Consider the following 19,268-nt stretch of genomic DNA (forward strand, 5'->3'; position numbering starts at 1 on the left):
TGTCCTGTCAGAACCAGATCAGTTCCTGCAGTGAACCCTACTCCCTGGTTTAATGACAGCCTTCACAGTCTAAAGCGCCAATGCAGAAAAATTGAGCGCTTGTGGAAGAAAACCCATCTCCACGTCCATCTGCTGCACCTAAAGGACCTTATGACATCCTTTAACTCTGCAGTCAGAGACGCGAGAGTTTCCTATTTCTCCAACCTGGTGTCCCAGAGCAAAGGGAACCCCAAGGTGCTGTTTAACACCATCAGCAGCATTGTCTCTCCTGCCTCTCCTACAGCCTCCATCCACTCTGTTGCAGACTCTGAGAACTTTCTGTCTTTCTTTGTGGACAAAGTCAATAAGGTTAGATCTAGCATCTCTCCTTCAGCCTTATCGCTGCCTCTCTCGACTCCAACCAGGCCCATCGTCCTAGATAGCTTTGCTCCTGTTTCTTTGCCTGAGTTAACCAAACTAGTTAACTCTATGAAGACCTCTGCATGCCCCTTCCACATCTTACCCTCATCTTTGTTTAAAAGTGCTTTTCAGTCCATCGGTCCCAGCGTGCTCTCTATAATTAATGCTTCTCTGGTTTCTGGTCAGGTCCCTGCTTACTTTAAGAATGCTGTAATCCACCCGCTTCTTAAATAACCGAGTCTCGACCCCTCTCTCCATAGCAGCTTACGACCCATCTCTAAACTTCCGTTCATCTCCAAGATCTTGGAAAAGGTTGTGGCTAAACAACTCACAGCTGCTCTTGATGAACATAACATCTATGATATCTTCCAGTCAGGTTTTCGTAGAGCTCATTCTACTGAAACAGCTCTTCCTAGGGTCTCTAATGACCTTCTAACTAACAGTGATGCAGGGGACTGTTCTGTTCTGGTCCTGCTGGACCTGACTGCAGCCTTTGACACTGTTGACCATCACCTGCTACTGGCGAGGCTGAGAGACTGGATAGGCCTATCAGGAACTGCTCTGGAGTGGTTCTCCTCTTACCTCTCTGAGCGCTCCTTTTCTGTGGCTGTCTCCAAGTATAGGTCCTCCACCACCTCTCTTACCCATGGTGTCCCACAAGGTTCTGTGCTGGGGCCTCTGCTCTTCCTCCTCTATTTGCTCCCTCTTCAGCACATCCTGAGCGCCTTCAAAGGAATCTCCTACCATCTTTATGCAGATGACGTCCAACTGTACATCTTCTTTAAGCCCCGTGAGATGTCTAAGCTGCAGCTGTTACACACCTGCTTAGACTCTATCAAAACCTGGATGGCTGGGAGCTTTCTACAGCTGAATGAAGATAAGACTGAGATCCTCATCTGTGCCCCAGACAAGCTGGTTCCCAAAGTCAGAGACTCTCTTGGTCAGCTTGCTTCTCACACCAAACCTTCTGTCAGGAATCTTGGTGTGACCTTTGACTCAGCTCTCACCCTGGATTCTCATGTCAGTTCTCTTGTTCGCTCTTCCTTCTTCCGTCTCAGGAACATTGCTAAGCTGAGTCCCATTCTGTCTCTCTCTGAACTTGAGACAGTTCTCCACACCTTCATCTCCTCACGCTTAGACTACTGTAACTCTCTTTTCACGTGTCTGAGCAGAACCTCCCTGAACCGTCTGCAGGTGGTTCAGAACGCCTGTGCTCGGCTTCTGACCAAGTCCTCCAAACATCACATCACCCCGCTTCTCCTCCAGCTTCATTGGCTGCCAGTCAACTTCAGGGTTCATTTCAAGATCCTGGTTCTGGTCTATAGGGCCTTACATGGACAAGCACCATCTTTCATTGGTGATCTTCTTAGTCCCTACACCCCCAGCAGGTCCCTGAGGTCCAGTGATCAAAGCCTACTGGTTGTGCAGCACCAGGCTAAAGACCAAAGGTGACAGAGCATTTGCTACTGTGGTCCCCAGACTCTGGACCTCTCTCCCCCTGAGCCTGAGATCAGTGGACTCAGTGGTCTCCTTTAAAAAGCAGCTGAAGACTCACTTGTTCAAGCTGGCTTTTGTATGACCTTCTTCACCACTCTCTCTCTTTATTCTGCTCTCCCCACTTATTCCACCTTCCTCAGGATCCACTGATTTCCCTCTTATCTATTCACTCTCTCTCTTTCTTAACATTTTTTTAATCACAATTGTCTATTTTTTTGCTCATTTTAAATATATTTTAACCATTTTCTAAATTCTTTTTATATTTTTAAATTTTTTGTTTTTGTGAAACGCCTCGTGATTTTTATCTTGAGAAGCGCTATAAAAATATATATTTTCTTCTTCTTCTTCAAAGAGTCGGTGCAGTAGAGTTGTGTTGCTGTTGGCCAATCAGAGGCGAGATGTCTAAAATATCAGGAAACCAAAGTCCAAAACCTGCTGTGTGTGGTTCAGCTGTGATGTGGTTCACTTCTAGTTTGTGAAAATCGTGAGTGGGAGGAGGTTTGGTTTGGTTCTAGAAATTTTGACCTTGGAAGTCAGTGTTGCACCATCTTCTGCAACCATCAGGTTCTGTTACTCAAGGAGGAGCCTGAAGATAAGATAAGATTTTTTTATATGTAGCTTGCTTAAACTGCTTTTTCCTAGAACGATCACTGTACCTTTAAGTGCCACAGCAGTGTGAACAAACGTTCGTCATAAAACTGTGTGTAATGTGTAGCCAAAGAGCCTTTGCCACCTATTAAAAGTTACAAGGCGCTGTCGATCTGTAGGAACCTTTTGTCGTTACTAGAACCTTTTCAGGAGCCAGCCCATATAGTGAAGAGAGCAAATGCTGTTTACGGCTGGTTCTCGTTTGTCTCGCGGCTGTGTCCATAAACACACAATAGTCTACCTACACTAACTTGGAGGTAAAGGTTTTTACTGGTGTTTCTGCATCAAAGCTGCTTTCTTCTGGTCTCTGGTGCAAAAATGTAGGAGGCAGAGCCACTCGCTCACAGCGGAGGAGCAGTGAATCATGTCCAAAGACAAAAGGAGGCAAAAAGGGCACGATGAGCCAAGCTCTGCCTTTCCATTTAGCTCCGTGTCTCTGTGCTGAACCTCAAACAACTATCACTCCAACACCCCATCAGGATAGCAGAAGAATAACGTCTGAAGATCTGTTTTTGTGACGACTGTCAGCCAGCAGCTCCTGCCTGCCACACTCGCTTGACTGGCGTGCCGTTGTCACAAAGAATTTGAAGACAAGTCCAGACAAAGCTGTTCCACGACGCACATCACATGGAACATTCACTGTTGTGTTCAGCACAATGAAAGGAGTCACTTGAGCTGATGTGGTTGTCATTAAGAGATCTGTCTGTTGTTTAATGATACAGGAAGTCAGGGAGGAATTCTTTTAGCAGTTCACTGGAGTCACAAAGCACCTGATGTTACCTATGAGTCAATCTATCTGTTTACTTCATTAAAGGGTATTTTCTCCTAAACTGGTCCAACAGAGATTACTGTAATGGTAGTTTAACCATTAGAATGAGTATAATCGGTGTCTGTCTAAATGGCTTGAGTACAAGATGTGGTTAAGCAGTTGTTAGTACTTTATTAGTATATTAATATTTAATGATGCACTAAGTAACGTTGACAAAGGGACCCTTATTGTAAAATGTTAACAAAAGCTATTATTCTTGTTTCTTTGTTTTTGTTTGTCCTTTATTTTCCAAAACATTTGTATCAGTTAATTTCTTGGATTTTGTGTAAATAAACAGCTTAGAGACTCTTTAGATGTTGCCAGGTCCACCAAGGCCTCACTGCCCTCCTTGAATATTTTTAATGAGAGGTCCACTTTCACAATTCCATTGCTCTTTTTTCTTATCTTGCTATCGCCTTACATCGTGAACTGGAACTTAAACGTTATCTTGACTTCTGTAAATTCGATTGCATGAAAAGGCAACGATGTCTAATTTCCTGCAGTCTCTGTCCATTGCCCATGCGTTAGATGTATCTGCTGTAAGTTTGTGTTTGATTTACATAAAATAAAAATGGGAATGTGTAAAATCAACATAAACAAACGGTTTGTCATATAACTTAAGATGACTGAATATTCCTCTGTTACTGCCCCCCACTGCAAGTTTGGATATCGTCATCTCCTCAAGCCCATAAAACCTTTATTGAATTGTTTGCCGTCTCATATGTCTTCTATCTAATAATCCTGCTGCTTGCAGGGTGAGTGGCTGTTGGGCTGAAGCCCAGTGACTCCATCCCCTGCAAATCTGCGAGGTAATCAGCATAGACAAGAGTAACTCAGTGTGGATGCTGATCCTTATGACATGCTGAGGATTATATAAGTCAATAGCAGAGTAATGATTGCTTAAGCTGCCGGCTTCAACGTTGTTTATCGGCCACATTAATAAACAATTAATGCAACACAAGTCTGTGTCAGGGTTTCTAGAACGTACATGAAATCCATGAGATTAAAATGTGTCTACCAGGTTCAGAAATAAAGACTCAGAAAAACGTTCAATTGCTCTTTTAAATGTCGTACACTGTAGACTAATTTAGCTTTCCATCATGCCTGAGAGCAATTACAGATGAAGTTGTTGAAAGAAAACACAAAACGGGAAATGCATGGGCAACATAATGAATCCTTTGTAACGTTGAAGACTGGGAGCTGTGTTTCAAGTGTCGGCAACGGCTGCATTTCACTTTTACTGTACGTTGACAGGCTGGGGTGCAATGTGACAAACACGAGAAGAGACCAGGCTTTTATTGAGTTGTGAAAAGGCCCAAGGTGCCGTTTCGGCTGTGTACAGCTTGGATCAAGTTGTGATGGAACTATAACCATAAGAGAGAAGCAGAGCTGTGGACAGAAATAGCAGGAGGTGCAAAGGTGGGCGGTAATACCTGCACAAAAGGTGCCACACTGTGGAGGAACACGGGCAGTTTTCTAAAATAAGCCTGGACACTGAGTCAGGACACAAACTGTAAATGAGTCACCATGTGACGTCTTTTAAAAAAAACAGAAGTAAACTTAATGTCTTGATTTCAGTGGTACAATAGTTTCTGTTTATTTGGCAACGCTTTTATCCAAAGCGGCGTACAATTGTTGACCTATAGGGCAGGGGAGCCCAATCTTGGTCCTGGAGGGCCGGTATCCAGCAGGTCTTGTAGTTTTTCTGCTCCAACAGACTTGAGTCAGTGGTTGAAACACCTGTGCAGCAGCTCATCAGGCTCTGCAGAAGCCTGTTAATCAGCTGCTGATTGAAATCAGGTGTGTTGAAAGAGTTAAAACTAAAAAATGCAGGATACCAGCCCTCCAGGACCGGGATTGGGCACCCCTGCTATAGGGCATGTTGGGATCTGTGGGGGAAACCGGAGTACCCGGAGGAAACTCACACATGCAGGGGGAGAACATGCAACTCCACGCAGAATGGCCGCAGCTGTGTTTGAAACCTGCAACCTTCTTGCTGTGAGGCAACTGCGCTACCATGCAGCGCATGGTTAATTAGTTACAAACCTGTTTGTGGACTTAAAAGTCAGTGGGACTGGCAAGGAACGGCCAGATTTGGAGTCTTATTTTGTGATATTTGGACATCTCTTCTCTGATTAGCTAGTAGCAACATGACTCTACCCCTGACTCAGTTTGCTCTGCAACGTTGATCTTTTATCTCCATAAACAATGCAAGCCTGAAGAAATTCTGCTGAGTTGTGGAGCTGCTAATGCTAATGGTTAGCTTCTATTAGTCAAGACACTCTGCTATATCCTGGATGCTGAACCAATAACAGCCTTCCTTGTCGTGAGTCAAGATGGGTGAGTCCATGAATGTTAGGTGACAGTGTGACGTAGATGTGTCAGGATTGTTCTGTTTATTTTCTATCAGACGCTAACGCAGGAAATGTGGGTTGAAGACTTTTTTTCAAGTTTTGCCTGCATGTTAAACTAAATTTCCAAAGTAATAAGTAAAAAATTTTCTTAGTGAACCTGCTCTTCAAGTAGTTTTATTCCTGACATTTTCAGTACCCCCCAGAATGAGTGCTCTTTATGAAAACAAGCTGGAGCCCCCCCGTCTCTAAGCCTACTAAAAGTTCCAATATCTCCAGCAGCAGCTCTCTTGTGTGTAAAAAGTGGCTTTATGCTAATTTCCCCATTTGTGACATCACAAATGGGGGCTTTTTGAAATGGCTTGTTTTAGGCACAATTCTTAACAAACACACAAAAAAGTGAAATATGAGTTTTGCATAATATGTACCCTTTAACTCAAATAACGCATTGCAATGCATGCAAAGTAAATCACAGATTATTGCCACGTTGCCTGTTTGGAAAAGATTTAGTGACAATAAGTTGCTTGCATTGCTCAGATATTTGATACAAAAGGTTTAGTTGTGTGTGCATTCAGTGAGTGAGGCTCCACTTTCACCCCTATGCAAAAATACTCTTAATACACACACACACACACTAATATTTGTTTTTTCTCTTTTTCTCTAGGATCACATTTTGCCATCTTCCCTTTCAGAGTAAATGGCTCTATGTGGGAACAGAGCGTGGGAACACACACATTGTCAACATTGAGTCTTTTATTTTGTCTGGGTATGTCATCATGTGGAACAAGGCCATAGAACTGTGAGTATAGTGTAACAACTCTGCATCTGATGGAAAGTGTGATTGCTGTTTTTGCAAAGGCTTGTATGAGAAAGCGATGTCGTTGCAGACGAAACAATTAATAGAAATTGATATTGTTTACATATTTAACATAGATTTTTTGTGCCCAGAAGTCTAAATATTTTCCAGATTGACAATCTAAAGTTCAAAATCGTCACATAGCACACATATTCTCCTCAGTTGCACTGAATGCCCATTTCTCGGCTTCTTCCACCTACATGTCAATTTTCTGGTGTTACCCTGACAAGTTCCCTACTGTAGAGTCAGTCTTATGTCAGTGTTTTACCAAACCATTGTGTTGTTTCATGTCAGCCCAAACTCAGATGAACACTGTTGTGTACATGTGGGAGGCCTGTGTGCCAATCAGTGCAGAGGTCTGAAGCTGAAGTGACAAATTCACAGAAATGTTTCTGTTGAGCAACATGTGTGTTTACAACTTTTATTTGATCATTTTTCTAGAAATCATCAAGCTTCAGGATCCAGGTTATTTTACAGAAGCTGATTTTGAAAAGAACAATTAACAAATAGTGTCAACACAATTATCACCTTCAGATGTTTTGAGATTCAAGTGTGAGGCTTTTATTGTGAAAAGCAGAAATAGGTTTGAGTGTTACTGTGCAGTCAGCTATAGAAGTAGGCAAAAGCCACACGTCCTAAATATAAAATCCCATCATTTATAGCTTACTCTGTAAAATAATACACCCAGAACCCTTAGTTTCAACAATGTTTTGAGATGTACAAATTCTGTCTGGTTCAGCGGCAAAACAGATGTCAATTTATTTATTTTCTTTTATTTCATTTTGACATTGGGCTTGGCATTTCAGTATTTTTCAATATAGCACAGTTTCACCCTTAATCTAAACTCTTTTTCCATGTTTTGTTTTAATCTTTTTTCTTTAAACTGGCAAAGCAACCTAAGCAGGAAGAGCAAAAGTATTAAAAAGCATGCAGTAAAACTTTATGAATATATGGCAAAATGATAAATAGTTGGATTTTTGTCAGCCCCAAGTTTAGCCTGTAGCTAAAAAAACATTAGACCTGTGCACCAAACACACAAACCTCAAGGGGTTCCGTAAGGGGAGGCAGTGAAGTGGCCACGCCCCCTCCTGGCCACTCCTTGGGGGCACCACCCAGTATGAAATAAAAGCTTTACTGAACTTGAAAAAAGGAAATAAAGCAAACAAGCCAACGTGGACAGGAAAACCCTCCAGAATGAACAGAGGTCCTATGAACAATTATGAGATCAACACTGTTCAACACTTAGTTTGCATATTATTGCTCATAATAAGTAATACAAGTATACAATATGATATAACCAGATATAAAACAAAAATTGGAGTTGGCACAATAGCTGATGTGAGAATATATTCATACCTTTGCTGCTCTGAATAAAGCGAGAGAGTAGTAGACGATCTCATTGGTAAGCACCTACTGTATATCATTTTCAGCATGCACTAATAAATTCCTTATTTTGCATTTGTCAGCACTCTGTCCCTTCTCAGTAGTGGAGTCCATGAGGAGTTGAACCAAAGCAGAATGAATCTTCTCTTATAGACACGGGGAGGGGGGGGTCCGTTTGTCAGGCGACGTTTTCCTCAAAGCATGAATAAGGATGAGCAGGGAGGTTTTTAGTTTTTCCTACTGTGGATCATTTAGTGAGGGAGAAACCATCCACATTTCAAAATAAGTGAGAGTAGTGTGTTGTTTGCCTGATCCTCATTCACAGATGCAAAAACCAAGGTGTTCTCTCTACATTCAACAAGGGGCCGTGTTGCCAGAGTGGGACCGGGCTCTCGTTGAAATTCAAATGGCCTCGCCACACATTTAATGCTCAATTTAATCTTCAGGAAATTTCACTCCAGAATGAGAGATAAAAAATGAGATGCGAGGAGGAATGGGAAAACGCAGCAGCTCGGTGCACACTGCGTCGCAGTTCATAGATCCTAATAATGAATAGAGCCATGTTTACGCCTTGGATCGCGTAATCAGCCCTGGCAAGCCTAGCTTTCTGCTGGTTGGATTGTAAGATAAACAAAAGGCTTTCAGCAGATTGCTGATCAGATCATAATTTCTCATAAGAAAAATGTTTACATGCTATGAATGAGCAACATGTTTGAGGCTACAGAAGAAAATGCACTTTGTTTCCAGAACATGGATTTATGTAGACCATTGGAACTTTATGAAATCTTAATTAACAATGCATCTTGTCAAGTGTATTAGTCCGTGATTTCAGTGTTGTATTATCCTTCACAGATGGAACTTTAACGTTTTGATGACAGGCCTAACCCTTTCCTCATATTTAGTTATTAAGACATCTTTAAAAGAATGTAAGTCTATGAAGAAGAGAGTACCTATAAAGAAATGGCACTGGTGATTCCTCGTTACTTATTATTTTCACTTTCAGCCAACACAATAATTGAGGTCTCCAAGCTGAATCAGGATCACTTGAGTAATTTTAATGACTTTTCTTCACACTTGAGGCTTGTTTTTACCATTCACATACATAGCTTTATGCTAAGCTAAAGCAAAAAGTGTACTACCGGATCAGGAGAATGACTGGGCTGGTTACAAATTGTTTTTACCTACTTATCGTGAATTTTACTATTGGGGAATATAGTGACAGACAAAATTTTACTTTAGTTTGGAATACCCCTTAAGCAACACTTACAGGTGCATTATGTACAAATAAAGTATAAATGACCTCCTGTGGTAAGATTTGGTTACTGCAACCACTTTAAACAACTTTAAAGCTTTTTGTCGGTCGTCGTCAAATTCCAGTTGTTGGTGCTGCACTGAGCTCACAGGCGACACGGCAACCCCACACTGATGGTAAACAGTTACGTCCCTTCTTCCGTTGTTTTGAAAGGAGAAAAACTGACAATCCCCGCTGGATATGAAATATGTTTCAGTATAACCTTCCCTCCAAAATGACTGAAACATCAGACTCTTGGAATTTTCTTACTGTAAAATTCTCACTATATTCTTACATACTGCACCTTTAATATGTTTCCCACCTCTCCCTTGTACAACTTGAAAGCGGAATTACAACCATAAGAGAAGCAGCCTGCTTTAGCTAAAGCTAACAATGAGCTAACTGACACTAAATTAACCAAGTAGTAAAAAAAGTATAACTTATAAGTCCAGTAAGGAGTGTCACCAACAGACTGTGATTCCGTAGCCTCCCTCAGCTCCCTCAAATGAGTGAAGGCCACGCTGACGTTCTCAGACTCAAAATGCCAACAAAAGCAGAAATTCTTCTGCTTTTTGTAGACTGTCGGCAAACTCAAAAAGCTAACTGCTAGTCTTTATACGAGCTGGTGGCACAATACTAAGCTATTGCATAAAGCAGGTAGAGACCTCCCACTGTCATGTTGGGTATATATTTAACCCAGGACATGAAAGAATCACAAGAGGACACGGGGGTGAGTAAATAACAACTAATATTTATTAAGGAACGTGATGAAACTAAAAGCGCTGCTCCAAACGAGAACAGGGAAAGCCGCGATCTAGGATGAGAAAACAAACGGGATTAAACTCAAAGTAAACAAACCCTGGAACCAGAGAATCAAATAGGAATGGCTTTAGGAGATTTTATCTTACTGGGCAGATTAAAATCCTTAGAGAGACTGGGGCTGGATGGTGAAGTCAATCGGCGACAGAGACAAGGCTGAGGATCCAAACAGAGATACGTGAACGGGCATGTGGCAGACAGGAAGGCAGGTAATGCTGTAGATCCGGAGGGGAAGATTGGTAGGCAGGCAGGAAGGATGACAGGCGAGCGGCAGAGAGCGAGGAGACCAGGGGACGGTGAGCGACGTGTAGTGGAATTAACAACTCCAGACAGCGGTGAGTAATCCTGAGTGGAAGATGAGCAGAAGTTCAAAACACAAGACCAGGGCTGATGGGAACGGACTGACAAAAACACATGCTGAGTATTTGAGGCTTTAAACTCAAGACAGAACTAGTGTTACCCAAAGGCGAGTATCGACCCGCACTGGAGTTGTTTCACACCGCTCCTTAAGTACCCCTGGTCCTCTGATCAGGAGATCAGGAGCAGCTGGCTCTGACACGCCCACCTGAAACACAAACTGGGAACAACTGTTGTGCATTAGCAGAGCAGATTAGTGAGCGGGGCAGATTGTGACAGTACCCCCCCCCTCAAGGGGTGCCACCTGGCGGCCTAGCAGAGGAGGTGGAGGCGGAGGAGGAGGCAGAACGGGAAGCCTCGAAATCCCGGATGAGGGAGATGTCATCAATCCCGGACCCCGGGACCCACTGGCGGTGTTCCGGGCCATAACCCTCCCAGTCCACAAGGATCTGGCGACCACGACCCCGTGGCCGGACATCCAAAATGCGGTGAACCCAGTAGCCAAGGCCACCATCAGCAAGGCGGACAGGCGGAGGCGGGTCGGCAGGAGGACACAGGGGACTGGAGACAACAGGTTTGAGCAATGATACGTGGAACACAGGGTGTACCTTCATAGATGGAGGCAAGGTCAGGCGGACAGAGACAGGACTGAGGACAGAAGCGATAGGGAAAGGACAAAGGAATCGGGGGGAGAACTTCCTGGAGGAGTCCCGGAGCTTGATGTCACGGGATGAGAGCCACACCATATCACCAGGGGCGTAGACAGGCGCTGGACGCCGATGACGATCTGCCATTCTTTGATTGTGCTCCACCGTACGCTGAAGTGCCATACGAGTCTGGTTCCAGGTGCGTCTAGCCCTGCGGAGGAACTGCGGCACAGTGATGGGAGAAACAGAGTCAGAGGGAAACAGAGGGGGCTGGTATCCGAGGGAGACCTCAAACGGGGATTGACCAGTGGAGGAGGAAACGTGAGCGTTATGCGCGTACTCCATCCAGGGCAACTGTGAGCTCCAGCTGGAGGGGTTGGAAGAGCAGACGCACCTAAGCATAGCTTCAAGCTCCTGGTTTAGACGTTCGCACTGGCCGTTAGTTTGTGGGTGGAAACCTGACGTGAGCGAGACCCGGGCCCCTAAGTGTGTGGCAAATTCAGTCCAAACCCGGGCCACGAATTGGGGTCCCCTATCCGAGAGGATCTCGGAAGGAATGCCATGCAAACGAAAAACATGCTTGATTAGGAGGTTAGCGGTTTCTGCAGAGGAAGGTAGGGACTTTAACGGGACCAGATGACATGCTTTGGAGAATCTATCCACGACTGTGAGAATGCAGGTGAAACCCTTAGAGGGTGGTAAGCCAGTCACGAAATCTAGAGCTATGTGAGACCAGGGGCGCGGAGGCACCGGCAAGGGATGGAGAAGACCCTGGGGGGCTTGGTGGCTACTCTTAGATCTGGCACAGACTTGACAAGCGGTGATGTATTCCTTAACATCCTTATACATAGAAGGCCACCAAAAGGTCCTACGGATGAGCGCTAAAGTTCTGCCAAGGCCGGGGTGAATGGAGAATTTAGCGGTGTGAGCCCAGTGGATCAAGGAGCCGCGAGTACTGGAGGGAACATATGTCTTGTGTGGGGGACCGGTACCTGGGTCTGGTTCCAAGCGTTGTGCTTCCAGTACCTTATTGGTGATGTCCCAAGCTATGGCGCCAACAATGCAGGAGGCTGGCAGGATGGTGGTGGGTTGGGTGTCTTTATCAGAGGCATACTGTCAGGAAAGTGCATCGGGCTTGACGTTCTTGGAACCAGGTCTGAAAGAGATGATAAAGGTGAAACGGGAGAAAAACAATGACCAGCGGGACTGACGAGGATTAAGTCTTTTAGCCTCCTTCAAATATGCCAGATTCTTGTGGTCAGTCCATATTATTATAGGATGTTCAGCACCCTCCAGCCAATGACGCCACTCCTCTAAAGCCAGCTTGATGGCCAGGAGTTCTCTGTCTCCCACATCGTAGTTCTGTTCAGCCGATGAAAGACGACGGGAGAAAAAGGCGCAGGGATGGAGAAGGTGGTCTGTGGGAGAGACCTGGGAGAGAACAGCTCCTACTCCAGTATCTGATGCATCGACTTCAAGGGTGAATTGTAGAGAGGTGTCAGGACGTGTAGGAATGGGTGCCTGGGTGAAACTGGTCTTGAGGTTGTTGAAGGCTTGGTCGGCCTCCGGGGACCACAAAAACGGAACCTTGACTGAGGTGAGTTGGGTGAGTGGTGAGGCAATCTGACTGTAATTTTTGATGAAACGTCGGTAGAAATTTGCAAAACCCAAAAATCTTTGTAACTGCTTACGTGTCTCCGGGGTAGGCCATGTCCGAACTGCCTCGATCTTATCAGGATCTGTTTTAAGCCGACCACTCTCCAGGACAAAACCCAGGAACTTGACAGACGAGACGTGGAACTCACATTTTTCGGCTTTGACATACAGACGATTCTCAAGAAGGCGTTGGAGCACAGCTCGGACATGCTGGCGGTGTTCTGTGAGGGACCTGGAGAAAATCAGAATGTCATCCAAATAGACAGTGACGAATTTGTTTATGTAATCACCCAAAACTGAATTAACCAAAGACTGGAAGACAGCGGGGGCATTAGTGAGTCCAAACGGCATGACTAGGTACTCAAAGTGTCCAAGAGGGGTCTTGAAGGCTGTCTTCCATTCGTCCCCTTCCCTGATTCGTACAAGGTGGTATGTATTGCGTAGATCCAACTTAGTGAAGACAGAGGCATTATTAACAGGATCGAATGTGGAGGAGAGTAGAGGTAGAGGGTATTTGTTTTTTATGGTAATTTGATTCAGTCCTCGATAATCAATGCAGGGACGTAGGGATCCATCCTTCTTAGAAACAAAGAAGAATCCCGCACCCAGGGGGGACGTGGATGGTCTTATGATACCTGCAGACAGGGACTCAGAAATGTAATTAGCCATGGTTTCTTGTTCAGGTTTGGAAAGGTTGTAAAGTCGACTTGAGGGAAACACAGCGTCGGGAACAAGATCGATACAGCAATCATAGGGTCTATGGGGAGGCAGTGAGGATGCATGGTCCTTACTAAATACCTGCTGCAGGTCATGATACTCTGGGGGAACCTCCGTCAGATTGGGTGGTTCTTGTGGCGGGCTCCTGGCTTCTCTGACGGGAAAGGGTGCTGAGCGGAGGCAGTGTGATAGACAAAACGGACTCCAGGCAACGATAGATCCTGTCCTCTAATCTAGGTGGGGGTTGTGAGTGATGAGCCATTCGTGACCCAGGACAACAGGAGACTGAGGGGAAGGAAAAACGAAAAAACTCACAACTTCGTGATGATTACCAGAAACTAATAGATTTACCGGGGCAGTGCGATGGGTTATAGTGGTGAGAGCACTCCCGTCCAGTGAGGAGACCTTTATGGGTGATGGGAGGAGAACAGTGGGGATGTTTAGCTGCTGAATGACTGCCTGGTCCAAAATGTTTCTTTCACAGCCTGAGTCCAACAGAGCTTCTGTAGAAAAAGTCTTGTGGTTAAAAGTGACAGAACAAGGTAGGGAACATCGGGAGTTTGGGTTACTTGTATTACTGCCCACCAGTAGCCCCAGTTCTACTGGTGGGCGATGGCTTTTGGCCGAACCGGACAGGTTGAAATAAAGTGGCCTGACTGACCACAATATAGGCATAGACCTAAGGAGCGACGCCTCTGTTTCTCCTCAGGGGACAGTTGAGCGCGTCCGATCTGCATCGGCTCCTCTGATACTGTTGTGTGGGAGGTTTGTTGTGGAGTTTGGTGGACACGTTGGGTGGGAAATGTAACCGGCGGAGGTCGGAATAGACTAGTCCTGTGTCTCTCCTTAAGACGCTTCTCGATGTTTGTAGCCAGGGTGATAAGAGCTTCAAGGTTCTCTGGTTCCAGGCAGAAAGCTAATTGGTCCTTGATACGCTCAGATAGGGCCTGAGAGAAAGCGGCTTTAAGAGACGCCTCGTCTAATGTGGAGACTGAAGCGAGAGTTCGGAATTCAATGGCAAATTCAGACACGGATTTTTTACCCTGTTGTAGGTTCCAAATACGTTTGGCTAATTCTGCTGGGGACTCTGTGGAATCGAATAACTGCTTGAATTCAGTCAGGAAATCTGAAAGGGGACCGTGTAGAAAACCAGGCTGGTCGATTCTGTCATGTTGGGTATATATTTAACCCAGGACATGAAAGAATCACAAGAGGACACGGGGGTGAGTAAATAACAACTAATATTTATTAAGGAACGTGATGAAACTAAAAGCGCTGCTCCAAACGAGAACAGGGAAAGCCGCGATCTAGGATGAGAAAACAAACGGGATTAAACTCACAGTAAACAAACCCTGGAACCAGAGAATCAAATAGGAATGGCTTTAGGAGATTTTATCTTACTGGGCAGGTTAAAATCCTTAGAGAGACTGGGGCTGGATGGTGAAGTCAATCGGCGACAGAGACAAGGCTGAGGATCCAAACAGAGATACGTGAACGGGCATGTGGCAGACAGGAAGGCAGGTAATGCTGTAGATCCGGAGGGGAAGATTGGTAGGCAGGCAGGAAGGATGACAGGCGAGCGGCAGAGAGCGAGGAGACCAGGGGACGGTGAGCGACGTGTAGTGGAATTAACAACTCCAGACAGCGGTGAGTAATCCTGAGTGGAAGATGAGCAGAAGTTCAAAACACAAGACCAGGGCTGACGGGAACGGACTGACAAAAACACATGCTGAGTATTTGAGGCTTTAAACTCAAGACAGAACTAGTGTTACCCAAAGGCGAGTATCGACCAGCACTGGAGTTGTTTCACACCGCTCCTTAAGTACCCCTGGTCCTCTGATCAGGAGATCAGGAGCAGCTGGCTCTGACACGCCCACCTGAAACACAAACTGGGAACAACTGTTGTGCATTAGCAGAGCAGATTAGTGAGCGGGGCAGATTGTGACACCCACTAGTGTTCCCACCTAAACCACAACACCATTAATTCTGTTTCTCAGGATATCTGCAGGTGTAAGGGAGCCAAATTTAAGACTTTTTAAGACCTTTTTTAAGGCCACTTTGACCATATTTAAGCTATTTTTTTAATTAAATGTAAGCTATAATTTCCAGCTATTGCATGGAACCGGTGCTAACCACGTCGCGAATGTGGGATTAGCCATCCAGTTACCATTAAACTTGCACTTCCCCATGGCACAATCTCCCACTAGCTAAACTAGCTAATGTGCTCATCTAGAAATAGTCCCCTTTCACAACCAACTGAATGTGTACGGTTCCGCTTACGCCAATATCATACACAAAAAATGCTGAACACTAATTAGAAATTCACGAAAATTTTATAGAAATCAAAGAATCTTATTTATTGGGTCTTTGGTAATTTAAGACCTTTGGAAACTGTATTTAAGGATTATTTGTCATTTTTAAGGATTTTTAGGGCCTTAAATTTGGAAAAGCAAATTTAAGACTTCTTAAGGACGCGCGGATACCCTGGTTTCTGCTCATCAGAATACGGTCCAATCCGACGCTGCTCAAGTGTATAGCTGAAGATTCACCTAAACCATTTTTAAGCAGTAGCTTGTGTTAAAAACTCATTTTTATGTTTTAAAGCGCGTTGCTTGTGTTACATGAAGAAAAGAAGACCAATGTTCAGATGCCAGCTGGATTGTTAGAACTGAAAACCTGCAGTTTAGAAATCTTTATACCTGCAGAATATGCAGCATTCGTTCTCATTTCTCTCATGATTGCCTGTCCAAATTTCAGTTGCCATTATTGCATTCTGTGCTAGTGATTCGAGCAGCCAGTTGCTCTCTTATTTGAGTGAAATAAAACCCTATACTTTTTTTTTAAATCATCTTTTCATTTTGAACATGACGTATTGTTTCACAGGGTTACAGTTGATGTCTTTGTCAGCTCTCTCATCTTTCCATCTCATCACAGATCAACCAAAACTCACCCAGGACCTGTAGTTCATTTGAGTGACAGCCCGAAGGATGAAGGCAAGGTGAGTAGGCAGATAAAAGAAGCGCTCCTTTAGGATCACAACAGAGGGCTCTTTGTTTCTCCCACAGCTGTGCTCTGGGTTAAACCTCTTTTAACACCAAACTGTCTGAGGATTTGGTTCGCTGCTCACATCTTATTTGTTCCTGCCTTTCCCTTTAAACCATGCACACAGGTGCATGTTGCATATTCATTTTTAGTTGTTTGCAGTTCTACGGATGATGAGCTGTGAGCACTCAAAAATAAATAACTAAATAAATGACAGCTGCATTTAGGGTCCAAACTGCAACGCCGTTTTAAAAACGTATACATGCGTACCGGTATGTTGTTTCACTTGATGTGCCAGATGGTTTGGTGCTCGGAACCATCTGGAAGCGCTTCACTGGCTACTGTTTGGAAAAGAGCCGGCACTTCCACGAGAACACTTGGCAGGTGATTGGATTAAGAGAGAAAACATCTTTTCTACCAAGAAAAGCCTTCGCTGCTGTTCCTTCCAACTCTTCTGATGAAGACAAACGGTTCAGATTTAAGTGATGCTGTAGGAATGTTTACGATCAGAACCACATCAGCGTCACTAACTAAACCCTCCTGACACCGCAGAATCACTGGAGCACCAGGTGTCTTAGATTTAATCCTTAAGCTGGAAATATTTGTCTTTATTGTAAACCGTCAAGGTTGATTTACGATTTTTCTAAGATGTCACATGGTGTCTTCACTCAGCAGGAGAGCCATTTCCTTCTATTGTCCTTCTGATCTCTGTTCTCATCTGTGACCAAACTGCATCGAGTTTCCTTCAGTTGCTTATTTTTGAATTGTGAAGCTTTCTTAGTGAAGTCGAGTTGCAGCAGTTTATATGGTTTTGCTGGTTGTTTATCTTTGTGTTTATAGTGAATGCTTAGTTGCAGAAAACAGATGAAAACAGTTGAAATTGTGTCAAGAATTTGAAAAATCCCGCAAAATAGTTATATTGATCAACTTAAAAAACCCTAAAAGCATATTTTAATGCTGTAAAAGCTCCGAGTTTTCATATCAAAGTAAGCTAATGTTACACGAACTGAGAATCCTGCTTTGTTTGTATTTTTCTTTCATTGTTGTCTTTTCTCTGCAGCTGCTTATAGGATTTGAAGCTGGGACCATTGTTCAGTGGGACCTTCGTGCCAAAAAGGCGGACTTCAGAATCTACTATGATGAGGTCAGGTCCACTTTAAAGGTTGTTTCTAGAGAGTCTGTGGGAGTTAACTGTTCCTGAATATTAGTTTACTATAGTATCTAAATGTATCCGTCACAATAAAAGCCCAATGAGCTCAACCTACAACAGAGAAAAAATTAAAATGATTCTTGTGTGATTTAGCACGTTTGTCTGTTAGTTTTAAGTCGTATAATGAGCTATTTTTCTGCTATGTTTCAAAATGTCAAAGAAAAACACAATTAGGTCTGACGAGCATCGTTTTTTTTCTTTATTTGAACAAGGCAGTTAACCCCCCAATTATGCAATTTTGTTTTTCAAAGAGCAGTAATTGGATGACCCAGAAATGCTTTTACCGAAGTCGTCTTCCTTTGACAGCTCGCGCTGCTCCAGCAGCTGGATTAGGTGAAGACAACAGCATCTGCTGCTGTTTCGTCCACAGAGTAGACGAGCACAAACCAGCGTCTCGGTGTCCAACTGCCTTGCATTGTTTGTCCTATTAGAGTCGCTCTTTACATTCTGGTAAAAATGCATTTTTTAAATTAAATAGACATTCATCTATAAAATATTTCAGTGTAATTTAAAGCTGCAACCTATGTAAACCTATTTCTGCCACTCTTAATAAAACAACGCCATTTTTGACTAGCTAAAATTCTACAGCGTCATGGACGTCACACACTGTTTCTCAAACAACAAAGACAGCGGCGGAATTTGCTGCAGCTCTTTCCTCTGTTCTAAATGACTCAAATGTCTTTAAAACAACAAGCAAAAGCACTAAAAGCCTTTCTTCTAAAAGAATAAAATATGTTTGCACCGTTTCCAGACACCAGTTTTTACTACAGCTAAAAAAAACTACAGCGTCGCGCGGTACTGTCGGCGTTTCCATCTTTTTTCTGATTGGCTATTTTTGAGCTGCCTAGTCCCGCCCCTCAAGTGCCTCTCTGCCTGTGAGTTACCAGACTCTTTCTCTGTGCAGAATAAAACGGAGGACGAGTCTGGCAGCCCAGGCTAGGGAAAGAGCTTCTACTGTATAGTCTCAACCAGGATGGATTATTTTTTATTATTAATTGATGACTGACGGCTCATTCCTTCTTTTTATTTTTTATTTTACTTTATATATATATATATATATATATATATATATATATATATATATATATATATATATATATATATATATGTGTGTGTGTATATATGTATATGTATATATATATATATATGTATATATGTATATATATATATATATATATGTGTGTGTGTATATATGTATATGTATATATATATATATATATATATATATATATATATATGTATATATGTATATATATATATATATATATATATATATATATATATATATATATATATATATATATATATATATATATATATATATATATATATATATATATATATAAACTGGCATGTTTTTGCTTTTGCTGCCAGCTTTGATCTCCTGCGATAAAATAATGTAGGTTTCTGTTCTTTGTCATCGCTGTAGAATAAATCTCTGTCTCACACCTCCTCAGCTGCAAACCAGAACAACTCCCAATAACCTGAGGGTTGACTGCTGTTTATAGTGCGACTTAGACGCAGGTCTAAATCTGATTTCTAAAGAAACAAAAAAAATGGCTGCTTTGTGAAGTTTTTTAGTTGATA

At 43.3% G+C, this 19,268-nt stretch overlaps 1 protein-coding gene across 22 annotated transcripts in view; it reads left to right on the forward strand.

The window, feature by feature from the left end:
• stxbp5l (syntaxin binding protein 5L) overlaps positions 1-19,268 on the forward strand; it is a 210,037-nt gene that overhangs the window by 98,938 nt on the left and 91,831 nt on the right. For all 22 annotated transcript variants that reach the window (XM_015966780.3, XM_015966783.3, XM_015966784.3 and 19 more), the window contains exons 5-7: positions 6,368-6,502; positions 16,364-16,427; positions 17,532-17,615. In XM_015966780.3, coding sequence (XP_015822266.1) covers positions 6,368-6,502; positions 16,364-16,427; positions 17,532-17,615 — 283 coding nt within the window. The remainder of the gene's footprint in view (positions 1-6,367; positions 6,503-16,363; positions 16,428-17,531; positions 17,616-19,268) is intronic.

This window comes from Nothobranchius furzeri, chromosome 14, assembly GCF_043380555.1.
Source record: "Nothobranchius furzeri strain GRZ-AD chromosome 14, NfurGRZ-RIMD1, whole genome shotgun sequence".
In the NCBI taxonomy this organism is placed as follows: Eukaryota; Metazoa; Chordata; class Actinopteri; order Cyprinodontiformes; family Nothobranchiidae; genus Nothobranchius; species Nothobranchius furzeri.